General features: G+C 50.2%; 1 protein-coding gene across 16 annotated transcripts in view; it reads right to left on the reverse strand.

The window, feature by feature from the left end:
• Nucleotides 1-21,559, reverse strand: part of LOC110496981 (dystrophin) — a 394,538-nt gene that overhangs the window by 74,324 nt on the left and 298,655 nt on the right. For all 16 annotated transcript variants that reach the window (XM_036951595.1, XM_036951594.1, XM_036951600.1 and 13 more), the window contains 6 exons: nucleotides 19,806-19,931; nucleotides 14,222-14,371; nucleotides 13,687-13,885; nucleotides 13,362-13,519; nucleotides 12,467-12,584; nucleotides 11,578-11,789 (listed from right to left, as the gene is read on the reverse strand). In XM_036951595.1, coding sequence (XP_036807490.1) covers nucleotides 11,578-11,789; nucleotides 12,467-12,584; nucleotides 13,362-13,519; nucleotides 13,687-13,885; nucleotides 14,222-14,371; nucleotides 19,806-19,931 — 963 coding nt within the window. The remainder of the gene's footprint in view (nucleotides 1-11,577; nucleotides 11,790-12,466; nucleotides 12,585-13,361; nucleotides 13,520-13,686; nucleotides 13,886-14,221; nucleotides 14,372-19,805; nucleotides 19,932-21,559) is intronic.

Here is a 21,559-nt window from a genome sequence, read left to right on the forward strand (position 1 = left end):
GAGACAGAGACCCTCTAAATATACAGCTCTGATACAGAACATCACCCTAATACACAGTAACAACCCTCTAGTGGCCCAGAGGAAGCCGATACCCTCTAAATATACAGCTCTGATACAGAACATCACCCTAATACACAGTAACAACCCTCTAGTGGCCCAGAGGAAGCCGAGACAGAGACCCTCTAAATATACAGCTCTGATACAGAACATCACCCTCATACACAGTAACAACCCTCTAGTGGCCCAGAGGAAGCAGATACCCTCTAAATATACAGCTCTGATACAGAACATCACCCTCATACACAGTAACAACCCTCTAGTGGCCCAGAGGAAGCCGAGACCCTCTAAATATACGGCTCTGATACAGAACATCACCCTAATACACAATAACAACCCTCTAGTGGCCCAGAGGAAGCCGAGACAGAGACCCTCTAAATATACAGCTCTGATACAGAACATCACCCTCATACACAGTAACAACCCTCTAGTGGCCCAGAGGAAGCAGAGACCCTCTAAATATACAGCTCTGATACAGAACATCACCCTAATACACAGTAACAACCCTCTAGTGGCCCAGAGGAAGCAGAGACCCTCTAAATATACAGCTCTGATACAGAACATCACCCTAATACACAGTAACAACCCTCTAGTGGCCCAGAGGAAGCCGAGACAGAGACCCTCTAAATATACAGCTCTGATACAGAACATCACCCTAATACACAGTAACAACCCTCTAGTGGCCCAGAGGAAGCCGAGACAGAGATCCTCTAAATATACAGCTCTGATACAGAACATCACCCTAATACACAGTAACAACCCTCTAGTGGCCCAGAGGAAGCCGAGACAGAGATCCTCTAAATATACAGCTCTGATACAGAACATCACCCTAATACACAGTAACAACCCTCTAGTGGCCCAGAGGAAGCCGAGACCCTCTAAATATACAGCTCTGATACAGAACATCACCCTCATACACAGTAACAACCCTCTAGTGGCCCAGAGGAAGCTGAGACCCTCTAAATATACGGCTCTGATACAGAACATCACCCTAATACACAGTAACAACCCTCTAGTGGCCCAGAGGAAGCTGAGACCCTCTAAATATACAGCTCTGATACAGAACACCACCCTAATACACAGTAACAACCCTCTAGTGGCCCAGAGGAAGCTGAGACCCTCTAAATATACAGCTCTGATACAGAACATCACCCTAATACACAGTAACAACCCTCTAGTGGCCCAGAGGAAGCCGATACCCTCTAAATATACAGCTCTGATACAGAACATCACCCTAATACACAGTAACAACCCTCTAGTGGCCCAGAGGAAGCAGATACCCTCTAAATATACAGCTCTGATACAGAACATCACCCTAATACACAGTAACAACCCTCTAGTGGCCCAGAGGACGCTGAGACCCTCTACATATACAGCTCTGATACAGAACATCACCCTAATACACAGTAACAACCCTCTAGTGGCCCAGAGGAAGCCGATACCCTCTAAATATACAGCTCTGATACAGAACATCACCCTAATACACAGTAACAACCCTCTAGTGGCCCAGAGGAAGCCGAGACCCTCTAAATATACAGCTCTGATACAGAACATCACCCTAATACACAGTAACAACCCTCTAGTGGCCCAGAGGAAGCCGATACCCTCTAAATATACAGCTCTGATACAGAACATCACCCTCATACACAGTAACAACCCTCTAGTGGCCCAGAGGAAGCCGAGACAGAGACCCTCTAAATATACAGCTCTGATACAGAACATCACCCTCATACACAGTAACAACCCTCTAGTGGCCCAGAGGAAGCAGATACCCTCTACATATACAGCTCTGATACAGAACATCACCCTCATACACAGTAACAACCCTCTAGTGGCCCAGAGGAAGCCGAGACCCTCTAAATATACGGCTCTGATACAGAACATCACCCTAATACACAGTAACAACCCTCTAGTGGCCCAGAGGAAGCCGAGACAGAGACCCTCTAAATATACAGCTCTGATACAGAACATCACCCTCATACACAGTAACAACCCTCTAGTGGCCCAGAGGAAGCAGAGACCCTCTAAATATACAGCTCTGATACAGAACATCACCCTAATACACAGTAACAACCCTCTAGTGGCCCAGAGGAAGCAGAGACCCTCTAAATATACAGCTCTGATACAGAACATCACCCTAATACACAGTAACAACCCTCTAGTTGCCCAGAGGAAGCCGAGACAGAGACCCTCTAAATATACAGCTCTGATACAGAACATCACCCTAATATACAGTAACAACCCTCTAGTGGCCCAGAGGAAGCCGAGACAGAGATCCTCTAAATATACAGCTCTGATACAGAACATCACCCTCATACACAGTAACAACCCTCTAGTGGCCCAGAGGAAGCTGAGACCCTCTAAATATACAGCTCTGATACAGAACATCACCCTAATACACAGTAACAACCCTCTAGTGGCCCAGAGGAAGCCGATACCCTCTAAATATACAGCTCTGATACAGAACATCACCCTAATACACAGTAACAACCCTCTAGTGGCCCAGAGGAAGCAGATACCCTCTAAATATACAGCTCTGATACAGAACATCACCCTAATACACAGTAACAACCCTCTAGTGGCCCAGAGGACGCTGAGACCCTCTACATATACAGCTCTGATACAGATTATCACCCTAATACACAGTAACAACCCTCTAGTGGCCCAGAGGAAGCCGATACCCTCTAAATATACAGCTCTGATACAGAACATCACCCTAATACACAGTAACAACCCTCTAGTGGCCCAGAGGAAGCCGAGACCCTCTAAATATACAGCTCTGATACAGAACATCACCCTAATACACAGTAACAACCCTCTAGTGGCCCAGAGGAAGCCGATACCCTCTAAATATACAGCTCTGATACAGAACATCACCCTAATACACAGTAACAACCCTCTAGTGGCCCAGAGGAAGCCGAGACCCTCTAAATATACAGCTCTGATACAGAACATCACCCTAATACACAGTAACAACCCTCTAGTGGCCCAGAGGAAGCCGATACCCTCTAAATATACAGCTCTGATACAGAACATCACCCTCATACACAGTAACAACCCTCTAGTGGCCCAGAGGAAGCCGAGACAGAGACCCTCTAAATATACAGCTCTGATACAGAACATCACCCTCATACACAGTAACAACCCTCTAGTGGCCCAGAGGAAGCAGATACCCTCTACATATACAGCTCTGATACAGAACATCACCCTCATACACAGTAACAACCCTCTAGTGGCCCAGAGGAAGCCGAGACCCTCTAAATATACGGCTCTGATACAGAACATCACCCTAATACACAGTAACAACCCTCTAGTGGCCCAGAGGAAGCCGAGACAGAGACCCTCTAAATATACAGCTCTGATACAGAACATCACCCTCATACACAGTAACAACCCTCTAGTGGCCCAGAGGAAGCAGAGACCCTCTAAATATACAGCTCTGATACAGAACATCACCCTAATACACAGTAACAACCCTCTAGTGGCCCAGAGGAAGCAGAGACCCTCTAAATATACAGCTCTGATACAGAACATCACCCTAATACACAGTAACAACCCTCTAGTTGCCCAGAGGAAGCCGAGACAGAGACCCTCTAAATATACAGCTCTGATACAGAACATCACCCTAATATACAGTAACAACCCTCTAGTGGCCCAGAGGAAGCCGAGACAGAGATCCTCTAAATATACAGCTCTGATACAGAACATCACCCTCATACACAGTAACAACCCTCTAGTGGCCCAGAGGAAGCTGAGACCCTCTAAATATACAGCTCTGATACAGAACATCACCCTAATACACAGTAACAACCCTCTAGTGGCCCAGAGGAAGCCGATACCCTCTAAATATACAGCTCTGATACAGAACATCACCCTAATACACAGTAACAACCCTCTAGTGGCCCAGAGGAAGCAGATACCCTCTAAATATACAGCTCTGATACAGAACATCACCCTAATACACAGTAACAACCCTCTAGTGGCCCAGAGGACGCTGAGACCCTCTACATATACAGCTCTGATACAGATTATCACCCTAATACACAGTAACAACCCTCTAGTGGCCCAGAGGAAGCCGATACCCTCTAAATATACAGCTCTGATACAGAACATCACCCTCATACACAGTAACAACCCTCTAGTGGCCCAGAGGAAGCCGAGACCCTCTAAATATACGGCTCTGATACAGAACATCACCCTAATACACAATAACAACCCTCTAGTGGCCCAGAGGAAGCCGAGACAGAGACCCTCTAAATATACAGCTCTGATACAGAACATCACCCTCATACACAGTAACAACCCTCTAGTGGCCCAGAGGAAGCAGAGACCCTCTAAATATACAGCTCTGATACAGAACATCACCCTAATACACAGTAACAACCCTCTAGTGGCCCAGAGGAAGCAGAGACCCTCTAAATATACAGCTCTGATACAGAACATCACCCTAATACACAGTAACAACCCTCTAGTGGCCCAGAGGAAGCCGAGACAGAGACCCTCTAAATATACAGCTCTGATACAGAACATCACCCTAATACACAGTAACAACCCTCTAGTGGCCCAGAGGAAGCCGAGACAGAGATCCTCTAAATATACAGCTCTGATACAGAACATCACCCTAATACACAGTAACAACCCTCTAGTGGCCCAGAGGAAGCCGAGACAGAGATCCTCTAAATATACAGCTCTGATACAGAACATCACCCTAATACACAGTAACAACCCTCTAGTGGCCCAGAGGAAGCCGAGACCCTCTAAATATACAGCTCTGATACAGAACATCACCCTCATACACAGTAACAACCCTCTAGTGGCCCAGAGGAAGCTGAGACCCTCTAAATATACGGCTCTGATACAGAACATCACCCTAATACACAGTAACAACCCTCTAGTGGCCCAGAGGAAGCTGAGACCCTCTAAATATACAGCTCTGATACAGAACACCACCCTAATACACAGTAACAACCCTCTAGTGGCCCAGAGGAAGCTGAGACCCTCTAAATATACAGCTCTGATACAGAACATCACCCTAATACACAGTAACAACCCTCTAGTGGCCCAGAGGAAGCCGATACCCTCTAAATATACAGCTCTGATACAGAACATCACCCTAATACACAGTAACAACCCTCTAGTGGCCCAGAGGAAGCAGATACCCTCTAAATATACAGCTCTGATACAGAACATCACCCTAATACACAGTAACAACCCTCTAGTGGCCCAGAGGACGCTGAGACCCTCTACATATACAGCTCTGATACAGAACATCACCCTAATACACAGTAACAACCCTCTAGTGGCCCAGAGGAAGCCGATACCCTCTAAATATACAGCTCTGATACAGAACATCACCCTAATACACAGTAACAACCCTCTAGTGGCCCAGAGGAAGCCGAGACCCTCTAAATATACAGCTCTGATACAGAACATCACCCTAATACACAGTAACAACCCTCTAGTGGCCCAGAGGAAGCCGATACCCTCTAAATATACAGCTCTGATACAGAACATCACCCTCATACACAGTAACAACCCTCTAGTGGCCCAGAGGAAGCCGAGACAGAGACCCTCTAAATATACAGCTCTGATACAGAACATCACCCTCATACACAGTAACAACCCTCTAGTGGCCCAGAGGAAGCAGATACCCTCTACATATACAGCTCTGATACAGAACATCACCCTCATACACAGTAACAACCCTCTAGTGGCCCAGAGGAAGCCGAGACCCTCTAAATATACGGCTCTGATACAGAACATCACCCTAATACACAGTAACAACCCTCTAGTGGCCCAGAGGAAGCCGAGACAGAGACCCTCTAAATATACAGCTCTGATACAGAACATCACCCTCATACACAGTAACAACCCTCTAGTGGCCCAGAGGAAGCAGAGACCCTCTAAATATACAGCTCTGATACAGAACATCACCCTAATACACAGTAACAACCCTCTAGTGGCCCAGAGGAAGCAGAGACCCTCTAAATATACAGCTCTGATACAGAACATCACCCTAATACACAGTAACAACCCTCTAGTTGCCCAGAGGAAGCCGAGACAGAGACCCTCTAAATATACAGCTCTGATACAGAACATCACCCTAATATACAGTAACAACCCTCTAGTGGCCCAGAGGAAGCCGAGACAGAGATCCTCTAAATATACAGCTCTGATACAGAACATCACCCTCATACACAGTAACAACCCTCTAGTGGCCCAGAGGAAGCTGAGACCCTCTAAATATACAGCTCTGATACAGAACATCACCCTAATACACAGTAACAACCCTCTAGTGGCCCAGAGGAAGCCGATACCCTCTAAATATACAGCTCTGATACAGAACATCACCCTAATACACAGTAACAACCCTCTAGTGGCCCAGAGGAAGCAGATACCCTCTAAATATACAGCTCTGATACAGAACATCACCCTAATACACAGTAACAACCCTCTAGTGGCCCAGAGGACGCTGAGACCCTCTACATATACAGCTCTGATACAGATTATCACCCTAATACACAGTAACAACCCTCTAGTGGCCCAGAGGAAGCCGATACCCTCTAAATATACAGCTCTGATACAGAACATCACCCTAATACACAGTAACAACCCTCTAGTGGCCCAGAGGAAGCCGAGACCCTCTAAATATACAGCTCTGATACAGAACATCACCCTAATACACAGTAACAACCCTCTAGTGGCCCAGAGGAAGCCGATACCCTCTAAATATACAGCTCTGATACAGAACATCACCCTCATACACAGTAACAACCCTCTAGTGGCCCAGAGGAAGCCGATACCCTCTAAATATACAGCTCTGATACAGAACATCACCCTAATACACAGTAACAACCCTCTAGTGGCCCAGAGGAAGCCGATACCCTCTAAATATACAGCTCTGATACAGAACATCACCCTCATACACAGTAACAACCCTCTAGTGGCCCAGAGGAAGCCGATACCCTCTAAATATACAGCTCTGATACAGAACATCACCCTAATACACAGTAACAACCCTCTAGTGGCCCAGAGGAAGCCGATACCCTCTAAATATACAGCTCTGATACAGAACATCACCCTCATACACAGTAACAACCCTCTAGTGGCCCAGAGGAAGCCGAGACAGAGACCCTCTAAATATAGGGCTCTGATTGGAAGTCCTCTAACTAGAGTTTAAGTTGTAGCCTAGCAACAACACCTGACTCAACAAATGAAGATCCAGGATGGAAGGACATTCATATCAGTTGTTCCTCTAACTAGACTAGAGGGAGTCATAGCAACACAGGGACTGTACTAGAGGGAGTCATAGCAACACAGGGACTGTACTAGAGGGAGTCATAGCAACACAGGGACTGTACTAGAGGGAGTGATAGCAACACAGGGACTGTACTAGAGGGAGTCATAGCAACACAGGGACTGTAACATCATTCCTGGAAACGTTGCTGAGCAGAGTGGTAGAACAGGGCCTGTTGGATGTTGTAATATTCAGTATTCCAGGCTTTGCCACTCTAGTCTCATTACATTCTCATCCTGTTATACTGTAGTGATGAGGATTCCTCATCTAGTCCTTATCAGAGAGACGCCTCACAGCTTTACACATATTACCTTCCTGGAATCATCTCCACTCCGTGCTGCACATGCTCAAGTGTGTGTGTGTGTGTGTGTGTGTGTGTGCGTGTGTGTGTGTGTGTGTGTGTGAGAGAGTGTGTGTGACAGTGAGAGTGAGAGTGAAAGAGAGAGAGAGGGTTTGCCAGGGTTGCAATCTGAGCCCTGCACTCCTCAATATTTACATCAGCGAATTGGCCACTATTCTAGATAAATCCTCAGCCCTGGTGTTAGTCTCCACAGTTCAGAGGTTAAACGCCTGCTCTTCGCTGATGACCTATGCCTGCTGTCACCCACAGCACATGGCCTACAGCAGAGCCTGGACCTGCTAGAGCAGTACTACCAGACATGGGCCCTGGCAGTAAACCCCCACAGCACATGGCCTACAGCAGAGCCTGGACCTGCTAGAGCAGTACTACCAGACCTGGGCCCTGGCAGTAAACCCCCACAGCACATGGCCTACAGCAGAGCCTGGACCTGCTAGAGCAGTACTACCAGACCTGGGCCCTGGCAGTAAACCCCCACAGCACATGGCCTACAGCAGAGCCTGGACCTACTAGAGCAGTACTACCAGACCTGGGCCCTGGCAGTAAACCCCCACAGCACATGGCCTACAGCAGAGCCTGGACCTGCTAGAGCAGTACTGCCAGACCTGGGCCCTGGCAGTAAACCCCCACAGCACATGGCCTACAGCAGAGCCTGGACCTGCTAGAGCAGTACTACCAGACCTGGTCCCTGGCAGTAAACCCCCACAGCACATGGCCTACAGCAGAGCCTGGACCTGCTAGAGCAGTACTGTCAGACCTGGGCCCTGGCAGTAAACACCCACAGCACATGGCCTACAGCAGAGCCTGGACCTGCTAGAACAGTACTACCAGACCTGGGCCCTGGCAGTAAACCCCCACAGCACATGGCCTACAGCAGAGCCTGGACCTGCTAGAGCAGTACTGCCAGACCTGGGCCCTGGCAGTAAACCCCCACAGCACATGGCCTACAGCAGAGCCTGGACCTGCTAGAGCAGTACTACCAGACCTGGGCCCTGGCAGTAAACCCCCACAGCACATGGCCTACAGCAGAGCCTGGACCTGCTAGAGCAGTACTACCAGACCTGGGCCCTGGCAGTAAACCCCCACAGCACATGGCCTACAGCAGAGCCTGGACCTGCTAGAGCAGTACTACCAGACCTGGGCCCTGGCAGTAAACCCCCACAGCACATGGCCTACAGCAGAGCCTGGATCTGCTAGAGCAGTACTACCAGACCTGGGCCCTGGCAGTAAACCCCAAAAAGACTAAAATAAGGATTTTCCAGAGAAGATCCAGATCTCAGGGAATTAGACCAAAGTTCTCAATTGGTACAAAATATATATGTCAGGTGTGTGTGTACTGGTAGCGGAGTCGGGTGCAGGAGAGCAGAGAGGTGTGAACAGGCACACACTTTATATTGGCAGGAGAAACCAACAGCCAATTGGCAAACAGTCACAATAATTAAGTACAAACAAATAAACACACCTCATGACAAAACACGGAATATATGAACACCAGTCTGGCGCGTCAGAGATGACACGTCACACACACAATATCACACACACACATGTGGGGGAACAGAGGAATACATGCAGAGTGATTGGGGGAATGAAAACCAGGTGTGCAGGGAACAGAGGAATACATGCAGAGTGATTGGGGAATGAAAACCAGGTGTGCAGGGAACAGAGGAATAAATACATGCAGAGTGATTGGGGAATGAAAACCAGGTGTGCAGGGAACAGAGGAATACATGCAGAGTGATTGGGGGAATGAAAACCAGGTGTGCAGGGAACAGAGGAATACATGCAGAGTGATTGGGGAATGAAAACCAGGTGTGCAGGGAACAGAGGAATAAATACATGCAGAGTGATTGGGGAATGAAAACCAGGTGTACAGGGAACAAGACAAAACAAATGGAAATATGAGAAATGGAGCGGCGATGGCTAGAAAGCCGTTGACGTCGACCGCCGAACGCCGCCTGAACAAGGAGAGGAGAACGCCGGCCCAACAAGGAGAGGAGAACGCCGCCCCAACAAGGAGAGGAGAACGCCGCCCCAACAAGGAGAGGAGAACGCCGCCCCAACAAGGAGAGGAGAACGCCGCCCCAACAAGGAGAGGAGAACGCCGCCCCAACAAGGAGAGGAGAACGCCAGCCCAACAAGGAGAGGAGAACGCCAGCCCAACAAGGAGAGGAGAACGCTGCCCCAACACGGAGAGGAGAACGCCGCCCCAACAAGGAGAGGAGAACGCCGCCCCAACAAGGAGAGGAGAACGCCGCCCCAACAAGGAGAGGAGAACGCCAGCCCAACAAGGAGAGGAGAACGCTGCCCCAACACGGAGAGGAGAACGCCGCCCCAACAAGGAGAGGAGAACGCCGCCTGAACAAGGAGAGGAGAACGCTGCCCCAACACGGAGAGGAGAACGCCGCCCCAACAAGGAGAGGAGAACGCCGCCCCAACAAGGAGAGGAGAACGCCGCCCCAACAAGGAGAGGAGAACGCCGCCCCAACAAGGAGAGGAGAACGCCGCCTGAACAAGGAGAGGAGAACGCCGCCCCAACAAGGAGAGGAGAACGCCGCCCCAACAAGGAGAGGAGAACGCCGCCCCAACAAGGAGAGGAGAACGCTGCCCCAACACGGAGAGGAGAACGCCGCCCCAACAAGGAGAGGAGAACGCCGCCCCAACAAGGAGAGGAGAACGCCGCCTGAACAAGGAGAGGAGAACGCCGCCCCAACAAGGAGAGGAGAACGCCGCCCCAACAAGGAGAGGAGAACGCCGCCCCAACAAGGAGAGGAGAACGCCGCCCCAACAAGGAGAGGAGAACGCCAGCCCAACAAGGAGAGGAGAACGCTGCCCCAACACGGAGAGGAGAACGCCGCCCCAACAAGGAGAGGAGAACGCCGCCTGAACAAGGAGAGGAGAATGCTGTCCCAACACGGAGAGGAGAACGCCGCCCCAACAAGGAGAGGAGAACGCCGCCCCAACAAGGAGAGGAGAACGCCGCCCCAACAAGGAGAGGAGAACGCCGCCTGAACAAGGAGAGGAGAACGCCGCCCCAACAAGGAGAGGAGAACGCCGCCCCAACAAGGAGAGGAGAACGCCGCCCCAACAAGGAGAGGAGAACGCTGCCCCAACACGGAGAGGAGAACGCCGCCCCAACAAGGAGAGGAGAACGCCGCCCCAACAAGGAGAGGAGAACGCCGCCTGAACAAGGAGAGGAGAACGCCGCCCCAACAAGGAGAGGAGAACGCCGCCCCAACAAGGAGAGGAGAACGCCGCCCCAACAAGGAGAGGAGAACCCTTATTCAAGGTTTCAAAGACCTCTCTGATGAGAGTAGGCTACCCGTCCTGTTGGGGGAGGACGCAGAGAGCTGTGGGTTGGCAGGGCACTACATTGCTGCCTGGTATAAGTTGAGGGACAGTGTCTGACAGACCAATCAACCTGCACATGTCCTCTACTGTATGCTTAATGTTATTGTTCAATGTATGGTTGGTTTGATCCTTGGTTATTGTTACTGTTGTCCCGTTAACAATGTTGATTCTTATTATCTTCATATTGTAAATCTCCAAAGTAAGCTTTGGCAATATGTACATTGTTACAACATGCCAATAAAGCAAATTGAATTGAGAGAGAGAGACAGAGAGAGAGAGAGAGAGAGTGGGAGGGAGGGAGGGAGGGAGAGAGACAGAGAGAGAGAGACAGAGAGAGAGAGAGAGAGAGAGAGAGAGAGAGAGAGAGAGAGAGAGAGAGAGAGGGGGAGAGAGAGAGAGAGAGAGGGGGAGAGAGAGAGAGAGAGAGAGAGAGAGAGGGAGGGAGGGAGGGAGAGGTAGTGTGTGTATGTGTGTGTGTTTGTGTCTGTGCGTATATGTGTGTGCATGTGTGTGTAACCTTGAGGTCAGTGTTTTGCTTCTTCAGAGCATCCATGGTGTAGGAAATATCCTGCCACGACTCCAGCTTGTCATTGGCTCGTTTGATGAGAGGTTCCACCTCCTTCCTGGCGTCCAACCAATCAGAGGAGTCCTGCAGCATGTTCTGTAGCTGTTGATGTCTATCAGCCAGTCTGCCCTGTGACTCCTCCCAGTGGGTCTGCAACCTGTCAACTACACACACACACACACACACACACACACACACACACACACACTGAGTGAGATCGACTACAACCTACCTGATCAACAAATCTCCCTGCATCCAAAATCCCTAGTCATTATCATTAGTACATCAGTTAGTTTGTTCAGTCAGCGACTGAGCTGAATCAAGGTTCTCTAACAGGCCATACTGATAGTTTGTGGTTATTAATGGAGTCATTGATGAGTTTGTGTTTAGTAATAACAGTTTGTGGTCAGTTTGTAGTCATTGATGACAGTTTGTAGTCAGATCATTGGTGATAGTTTGCAGTCAGTTTGCGGTCAGTTTGTGGTCAGTTTGTGGTCAGTTTGCGGTCAGTTTGCGGTCAGTTTGCGGTCAGTTTGTGGTCAGTTTGCGGTCAGTTTGCGGTCAGTTTGTGGTCAGTTTGCGGTCAGTTTGCGGTCAGTTTGCGGTCAGTTTGTGGTCAGTTTGCGGTCAGTTTGCGGTCAGTTTGCGGTCAGTTTGTGGTCAGTTTGCGGTCAGTTTGTGGTCAGTTTGCGGTCAGTTTGTGGTCAGTTTGCAGTCAGTTTGTGGTTAGTTTGCAGTCGGGTTGTGGTCAGTTTGTGGTCAGTTTGCAGTCGGGTTGTGGTCAGTTTGTGGTCAGTTTGTGGTCAATTTGCGTAGTATGTAATGGTTGTGGTTGGCGTACTGCGGTCGGTGATAGCAGCTCGTGTCTCCTGGTTGTTGGTTTTGTTCTTCAGGTTCTGGGCTGCAGTCAGCTGACCCTCCAGCTGGGGGCGCCGCCGCTCCATGTCCCCCAGTGCTCCCTACAGACAGCAAGACAGAGACAGAACATTTCAATGAATATCTGGATGTCAAGTATTTACAACTATTTGAGCCATGTATTTGAGCCATGTATTTGAGCCAGGTCAGTGCCTGTGTTCTCAAAGCGTCTCAGAATAAGAGTGCTGATCTAGGATCAGATCCCCCCCGGTCCATGTAATCATGTATTCATGATGATCGAAAATGCCAAACTGATCCCAGATCAGCACTAAGATCTGGTCCTCTCTCTAGTATTCATTATAAGCTAAAAGGCTAAACTGATCCCAGATCAGCACTAGGATCTGGTCCCCTCTCTAGTATTCATTATGAGCTAAAAGGCAAACTGATCCCAGATCAGCACTAGGATCTGGTCCTCTCTCTAGTATTCATTATGAGCTAAAAGGCAAACTGATCCCAGATCAGCATTAGGATCTGGTCCTCTCTCTAGTATTCATTATGATCTAAAAGGCAAACCTGATCCCAGATCAGCACTAGGATCTGGTCCTCTCTCTAGTATTCATTATGATCTACAAGGCAAACCTGATCCCAGATCAGCACTAGGATCTGGTCCTCTCTCTAGTATTCATTATGATCTAAAAGGCAAACCTGATCCCAGATCAGCACTAGGATCTGGTCCTCTCTCTAGTATTCATTATGAGCTAAAAGGCTAACCTGATCCCAGATCAGCACTCCTGCTCTGAGACTCTTTATGAATACAGGCCAGGGTCTCAGCGGCTAAACGGAGTCTCTCACACTCTGTGACACACTGGTTGACCCCTGACCTTGGTCTTGACGATCATGTGGTTGATGTCGTCCAGGTCGGCCACGGTCACCCTCTGTGTCTGTACCATCTGATCCAGCAGGGATAGCCAATCAGAGAGCTCTGCCCAGGCCTTGTTGAACTGAGCCAGGGCTGGGGCGTCTCCCTGGAGGGTCTCAACTGGAGGGGGGCAGCGTGATACAATCAGTAGCCATACGGTCACACATACCATTAACATCTGCTAACCATGTGTATGTGACAAATACAATTTGATTTGACACACACACACACACACACACACACACACACACACACACACACACACACACACACCCTCATCTCCTTACTGGTGGTTTTCTGGATCTTTAGAGCGGCCAGCCTCTCTCTGTGTACTATCATTTGCCCCTGAATCGCCCTCCAATCATCACTCAGACTGTGGTACTTCTCCTTCTCTGGTTGGCTGGGAGGCGTGTCCTTGTACAGCTCCTGGCCCTTAGCCAACACCCCCTCCACCTCAGGCTTCTTGACCTGGACTTCATCTATGAGCTGAAACATCACAAACCATTCCAAAACAATGAAACTACTCTCAATCTCAATTTGTCTTTCAGAGATTCCTCCCGTCTTCTCTCCTAACCTCCTTTTCCAGCTGGAAGAAAAGTAGGTCTAACCATTGACCTTTTTCTCCCATGTGTTTTGAGAAGGAGGCGTGGAGAGAGGATGCAAAGAATTAAGGAAAGATTAATGGATATAGGCCTCGGTCCCTGTAGGCATGGATGGATTGATGGATGGATGGATGGATGGAGGGAGGGAGGGAGGGAGGGAGGGATCGATGGACAAATTGACTGATAGATGGATGGATGACAGGATGGATTGATAGTCTACCTTGGGTTCCACATTGTCAGGGTTTTCCTCTAGGGTGGTCCTGGTGGTTGAGGTCCACGAGGAGAGGTAAGTCAGCCGGTCCTGGAAGTGAGACAGCTCCTTCAGCAAGCTCTCAATCTGCTTCTGCTTCTCAGGCAGGTCTTTAGACACCTATAGGGAGGAGGGAGAGGAAGGACCCGAGTGTTTTCAATGGTAGGGAGGAGGAAGGCACATCCAGGAATATTATATTGAAGGAAAACAGGAACTTAATATGAAGCAGGATACAGTCCTCTCACTGTCATGTACTGTCATGTTGTGTCTTGTTTCTGTCCTTTCCCTTCACCCTGTCTCCCTCTGCTGGTCGTTGTTAGGTTACCTTTTCTCCCCCTCTTTCCCCCAGCTGTGCCTTGTCTCCTCCTAACTACCTCGTCACCCCTTTTCCCACCTGTTCCCTTTTTCCCTCTGATTAGTCCTCTATATCTCTCTCTGTTTCTGCTCCTGTCTTTGTCGGATTCTTGTTTGTGTTGTTCATGCCTGAACCAGACTATCGTCATGTTTGCTGCAACCTTGTCCTGTCCTGTCGGAACCTGCCGGTCCATCTGAGCCTACGTTTTGTTTTGTTATTAAAGAAGCTCTGTTTACGTTAATTCGCTTTTGGGTCCTCATTCACGCACCGTAACAGAAGAATCCGACCAAGAATGGACCCAGCGACTTCGGATCCTCTCCACTCAGCCGTCGAGATCCAGGGAGCGATGCTAGGCAGACACAAGCAGGAATTGTCTGCTGCTCGACATGCCGTTGAGACCCTGGCCACCCAAGTCTCCAACCTCACAGAACAGGTTCACCATCTCCGCCTCGATCCACCGGCCACTTCCAGGGCTTTCGAATCTCCGGAGCCCAGAATCAATAACCCGCCGTGTTACTCTGGGGAGCCCACTGAATGCCGCTCGTTCCTCACCCAGTGTGATATTGTGTTTTCTCTCCAGCCCAACACTTACTCCAGGAGCACTGCTCGTGTCGCCTACGTCATATCTCTCCTTACTGGACGGGCTCGTGAGTGGGGCACGGCAATCTGGGAGGCAAGGGCTGAGTGTACTAACCAGTATCAGGACTTTAAGGAGGAGATGATACGGGTTTTTGATCGATCTGTTTTTGGGGAGGAGGCTTCCAGGGCCCTGTCTTCCCTATGTCAGGGTAATCGATCCATAACAGACTACTCTATTGAGTTTCGCACTCTTGCTGCCTCCAGTGGCTGGAACGAGCCGGCTTTGCTCGCTCGTTTTCTGGAGGGTCTCCGCGCAGAGGTAAAGGATGAGATTCTCTCCCGGGAGGTTCCTTCCAGCGTGGATTCCTTGATTGAACTCGCTATTCGCATTGAGCGACGGGTTGATCTTCGTCACCGAGCTCGTGGAAAGGAGCTCGCGTTCTCCGTTGCCCCCCTCTCCGCATCACTACAATCTTCCTCTGCCGGCTCGGGTGCTGAGCCTATGCAGCTGGGAGGTATCCGCATCTCGACTAAGGAGAGGGAACGGAGAATCACCAACCGCCTCTGTCTCTATTGCGGTTCTGCTGGTCATTTTGTCACTTCATGTCCAGTAAAAGCCAGAGCTCATCAGAAAATGGAGGGCTACTGGTGAGCGCTACTACTCCTGTCTCTCCTTCAAGATCCTGCACTACCCTGTCGGTCCATCTACGCTGGACCGGTTCGTCAGCTTCCTGCAGTGCCTTAATAGACTCTGGGGCGGAGGGCTGTTTTATGGACGAGACCTGGGCTCGGGAACATGACATTCCTCTCAGACAGTTAAGGGAGTCCACGGCCTTGTTCGCCCTGGATGGTAGTCCTCTCCCCAGGATACAGCGTGAGACGCTACCTTTAACCCTCACTGTTTCTGGTAATCATAGCGAAACCATTTCTTTTTTAATTTTTCGTTCACCTTTTACACCTGTTGTTTTGGGCCATCCCTGGCTAGTTTGTCATAATCCTTCCATTAATTGGTCTAGTAATTCTATCCTCTCCTGGAACGTCTCTTGTCATGTGAAATGTTTAATGTCTGCTATCCCTCCTGTTTCCTCTGTCTCTTCTTCACAGGAGGAGCCTGGTGATTTGACAGGGGTGCCGGAGGAATATCACGATCTGCGCACGGTGTTCAGTCGGTCCAGGGCCACCTCTCTTCCTCCACACCGGTCGTATGATTGTAGTATTGATCTCCTTCCGGGAACCACTCCCCCCCGGGGTAGACTATACTCTCTGTCGGCTCCCGAACGTAAGGCTCTCGAAGATTATTTGTCTGTAGCTCTTGCCGCCGGTACCATAGTCCCCTCCTCCTCTCCCGCCGGAGCGGGGTTTTTTTTTGTTAAGAAGAAGGACGGGTCCCTGCGCCCCTGCATAGATTATCGAGGGCTGAATGACATAACAGTGAAGAATCGTTATCCGCTTCCTCTTATGTCTTCAGCCTTCGAGATCCTGCAGGGAGCCAGGTTTTTCACTAAGTTGGACCTTCGTAACGCTTACCATCTCGTGCGCATCAGGGAGGGGGACGAGTGGAAGACGGCGTTTAACACTCCGTTAGGGCACTTTGAATACCGGGTTCTTCCTTTCGGCCTCGCTAACGCTCCAGCTGTCTTTCAGGCATTAGTCAATGATGTCCTGAGAGACATGCTGAACATCTTTGTTTTCGTTTACCTTGACGATATCCTGATTTTTTCACCGTCACTCCAGATTCATGTTCAGCACGTTCGACGTGTCCTCCAGCGCCTTTTAGAGAATTGTCTTTTTGTGAAGGCTGAGAAGTGTTCTTTTCATGCCTCCTCCGTCACATTTCTCGGTTCTGTTATTTCCGCTGAAGGCATTAGGATGGATCCCGCTAAGGTCCAAGCTGTCATTGATTGGCCCGTCCCTAAGTCACGCGTCGAGTTGCAGCGCTTTCTCGGCTTCGCGAACTTCTATCGTCGTTTCATCCGTAATTTCGGTCAGGTGGCAGCCCCTCTCACAGCCCTTACTTCTGTCAAGACGTGCTTTAAGTGGTCCGTTTCCGCCCAGGGAGCTTTTGATCTCCTCAAGAATCGTTTTACATCCGCATCTATCCTTGTTACACCTGACGTCTCTAGACAGTTCATTGTCGAGGTTGACGCGTCAGAGGTGGGCGTGGGAGCCATTCTTTCTCAGCGCTCCTTCTCTGACGACAAGGTCCACCCTTGCGCGTATTTTTCTCATCGCCTGTCGCCGTCGGAACGTAACTATGATGTGGGAAACCGCGAACTGCTCGCCATCCGCTTAGCCCTAGGCGAATGGCGACAGTGGTTGGAGGGGGCGACCGTTCCTTTTGTCGTTTGGACTGACCATAGGAACCTTGAGTACATCCGTTCTGTCAAACGACTTAATGCGCGTCAGGCGCGCTGGGCGCTGTTTTTCGCTCGTTTCGAGTTCGTGATTTCTTATCGTCCGGGCTCTAAGAACACCAAGCCTGATGCTTTATCTCGTCTCTTCAGTTCTTCAGTAGCCTCCACTGACCCCGAGGGGATTCTCCCTGAGGGGCGTGTTGTCGGGTTGACTGTCTGGGGAATTGAGAGGCAGGTAAAGCAAGCACTCACTCAAACTCCGTCGCCGCGCGCTTGTCCCAGGAACCTTCTTTTCGTTCCCGTTCCTACTCGTCTGGCCGTTCTTCAGTGGGCTCACTCTGCCAAGTTAGCCGGCCACCCTGGCGTTCGGGGTACGCTTGCTTCCATTCGCCAGCGCTTTTGGTGGCCCACCCGGGAGCATGACACGCGTCGCTTCGTGGCTGCTTGTTCGGTCTGCGCGCAGACTAAGTCCGGTAACTCTCCTCCTGCCGGCCGTCTCAGGCCGCTTCCCATTCCCTCTCGACCGTGGTCTCACATCGCCTTAGATTTTGTCACCGGACTGCCTTCGTCAGCGGGGAAGACTGTTATTCTTACGGTTGTCGACAGGTTCTCTAAGGCGGCTCATTTTATTCCCCTTGCTAAGCTTCCTTCTGCTAAAGAGACGGCACAAATCATCATCGAGAATGTTTTCAGAATTCATGGCCTTCCGTCAGACGTCGTTTCGGACAGAGGTCCGCAATTCACGTCTCAATTTTGGAGGGAGTTTTGCCGTTTGATTGGGGCTTCCGTCAGTCTCTCTTCCGGCTTTCACCCCCAGTCTAACGGTCAAGCAGAACGGGCCAATCAGACTATTGGTCGCATCTTACGCAGTCTTTCTTTTCGCAACCCTGCGTCTTGGTCAGAACAGCTCCCCTGGGCAGAATACGCCCACAACTCGCTTCCTTCGTCTGCGACCGGGCTATCTCCTTTTCAGAGTAGCCTCGGGTACCAGCCTCCGCTGTTCTCATCTCAGTTCGCCGAGTCCAGCGTCCCCTCCGCTCAGGCTTTTGTCCAACGTTGCGAGCGCACCTGGAAGAGGGTCAGGTCTGCACTTTGCCGTTATAGGGCGCAGACTGTGAGGGCTGCTAATAAGCGTAGAACTAAGAGTCCTAGATATTGTCGCGGTCAGAGAGTTTGGCTCTCCACTCAGAACCTTCCCCTTAAGACCACTTCTCGCAAGTTGACCCCGCGGTTCATTGGTCCGTTCCGTATTTCTCGGATCATTAATCCTGTCGCAGTTCGACTTCTTCTTCCGCGATATCTTCGTCGCGTCCACCCGGTCTTCCATGTCTCCTGTGTCAAGCCCGTTCTTCGCGCCCCCGCTCGTCTCCCCCCCCCCCCATCCTTGTCGAGGGCGCACCCATCTACAGGGTCCGTAGGATTTTGGACATGCGTCCTCGGGGCCGTGGTCATCAGTACCTAGTTGATTGGGAGGGGTACGGTCCTGAGGAGAGGAGTTGGGTTCCCTCTCGGGACGTGCTGGACCGTGCGCTGATCGATGATTTCCTCCGTTGCCGCCAGGTTTCCTCCTCGAGTGCGCCAGGAGGCGCTCGGTGAGTGGGGGGGTACTGTCATGTACTGTCATGTTGTGTCTTGTTTCTGTCCTTTCCCTTCACCCTGTCTCCCTCTGCTGGTCGTTGTTAGGTTACCTTTTCTCCCCCTCTTTCCCCCAGCTGTGCCTTGTCTCCTAACTACCTCGTCACCCCTTTTCCCACCTGTTCCCTTTTTCCCTCTGATTAGTCCTCTATATCTCTCTCTGTTTCTGCTCCTGTCTTTGTCGGATTCTTGTTTGTGTTGTTCATGCCTGAACCAGACTATCGTCATGTTTGCTGCAACCTTGTCCTGTCCTGTCGGAACCTGCCGGTCCATCTGAGCCTACGTTTTGTTTTGTTATTAAAGAAGCTCTGTTTACGTTAATTCGCTTTTGGGTCCTCATTCACGCACCGTAACACTCACACACACAGTATAAAGGTCTCCCACAGGGAGGAGGGAGAGGCCCCGAGTTGGGGGCCATTTTAGTTGAATGGAATGAATGGAAGGAATATACAGTACACTTGATCATACACTAAAAAACAAAACACATGAGCCCAACATTAAGTTAAAAAAATAGACTACTCCTACACACAAGTTGAAATACAGATAACGACTAGTCAATATTCATGTTCAACACCCAACTGATCTTATCCACCTAAAGGACAGAACCTCCTCTATAGAAAGGGATACTAACCTGTACCCAGCGTGTGTTGATCATCTTAATTTCCTTCTGTTTGTCAGCAGGGAGGGGAATGGTGCCGGTCCTCGTGTTGATGGTATCCACATTGTTCTGTCTGGCTGGTAGTTCCAACACACGAGCCTGCACACGCACGCACACGCACACACACGCACGCACACACACAACCCAGACGCACACACACACACACACGCACACACACACACACGCAAGCACGCACGCACGCACACAACACAGACGCACGCACGCGCACGCACGCACGCACGCGCACGCACGCACGCACGCACACAACACAGACGCACGCACACGCATGCACACGCACGCACGCACACACGCACGCACGCACGCATACAACACAGACGCACACACACACACACACGCACACACACACACGCAAGCACGCACACAACACAGACGCACGCACGCACGCACGCGCACGCACACACGCGCACGCACGCACACACACACGCACGCACGCACACAACACAGACGCACACACACACACACACACACACACACACACGTTTGAACATAGACAATCTCCAAATAAAGATCATGAATTAAATAATAACGGATCAATGATGTGGCCAGTGGGACATAGAGAGAGAGATAGAGGTATGTAGCTTTGGGGACCTTTACAACCTCCACAGTAATCTAGACTAGGAGACAGACTAGTGAGAGATGTTCCCTGGCCAGTAATCTAGACTAGGAGACAGACTAGCGAGAGATGTCCTCTGGCCAGTAATCTAGACTAGGAGACAGACTAGTGAGAGATGTCCTCTGGCCAGTAATCTAGACTAGGAGACAGACTAGCGAGAGATGTCCTCTGGCCAGTAATCTAGACTAGGAGACAGACTAGTGAGAGACGTCCTCTGGCCAGTAATCTAGACTAGGAGACAGAGTAGTGAGAGATGTCCTCTGGCCAGTAATCTAGACTAGGAGACAGACTAGTGAGAGACGTCCTCTGGCCAGTAATCTAGACTAGGAGACAGACTAGTGAGAGACGTCCTCTGGCCAGTAATCTAAACTAGGAGACAGACTAGTGAGAGATGTCCTCTGGCCAGTAATCTAGACTAGGAGACAGACTAGTGAGAGACGTCCTCTGGCCAGTAATCTAGACTAGGAGACAGACTAGTGAGAGATGTCCTCTGGCCAGTAATCTAGACTAGGAGACAGACTAGTGAGAGATGTCCTCTGGCCAGTAATCTAGACTAGGAGACAGACTAGTGAGAGATGTCCTCTGGCCAGTAATCTAGACTAGGAGACAGACTAGTGAGAGACGTCCTCTGGCCAGTAATCTAGACTAGGAGACAGACTAGTGAGAGATGTCCTCTGGCCAGTAATCTAGACTAGGAGACAGACTAGTGAGAGATGTCCTCTGGCCAGTAATCTAGACTAGGAGACAGATTAGTGAGAGATGTCCTCTGGCCAGTAATCTAGACTAGGAAACAGACTAGTGAGAGACGTTCCCTGGCCAGTAATCTAGACTAGGAAACAGACTAGTGAGAGACGTCCTCTGGCCAGTAATCTAGACTAGGAGACAGACTAGTGAGAGATGTCCTCTGGCCAGTAATCTAGACTAGGAGACAGACTAGTGAGAGATGTCCTCTGGCCAGTAATCTAGACTAGGAGACAGACTAGCGAGAGATGTCCTCTGGCCAGTAATCTAGACTAGGAAACAGACTAGTGAGAGACGTTCCCTGGCCAGTAATCTAGACTAGGAGACAGACTAGTGAGAGACGCCCTCTGGC

This window comes from Oncorhynchus mykiss, chromosome 18, assembly GCF_013265735.2.
Source record: "Oncorhynchus mykiss isolate Arlee chromosome 18, USDA_OmykA_1.1, whole genome shotgun sequence".
NCBI classification, from domain to species: domain Eukaryota; kingdom Metazoa; phylum Chordata; class Actinopteri; order Salmoniformes; family Salmonidae; genus Oncorhynchus; species Oncorhynchus mykiss.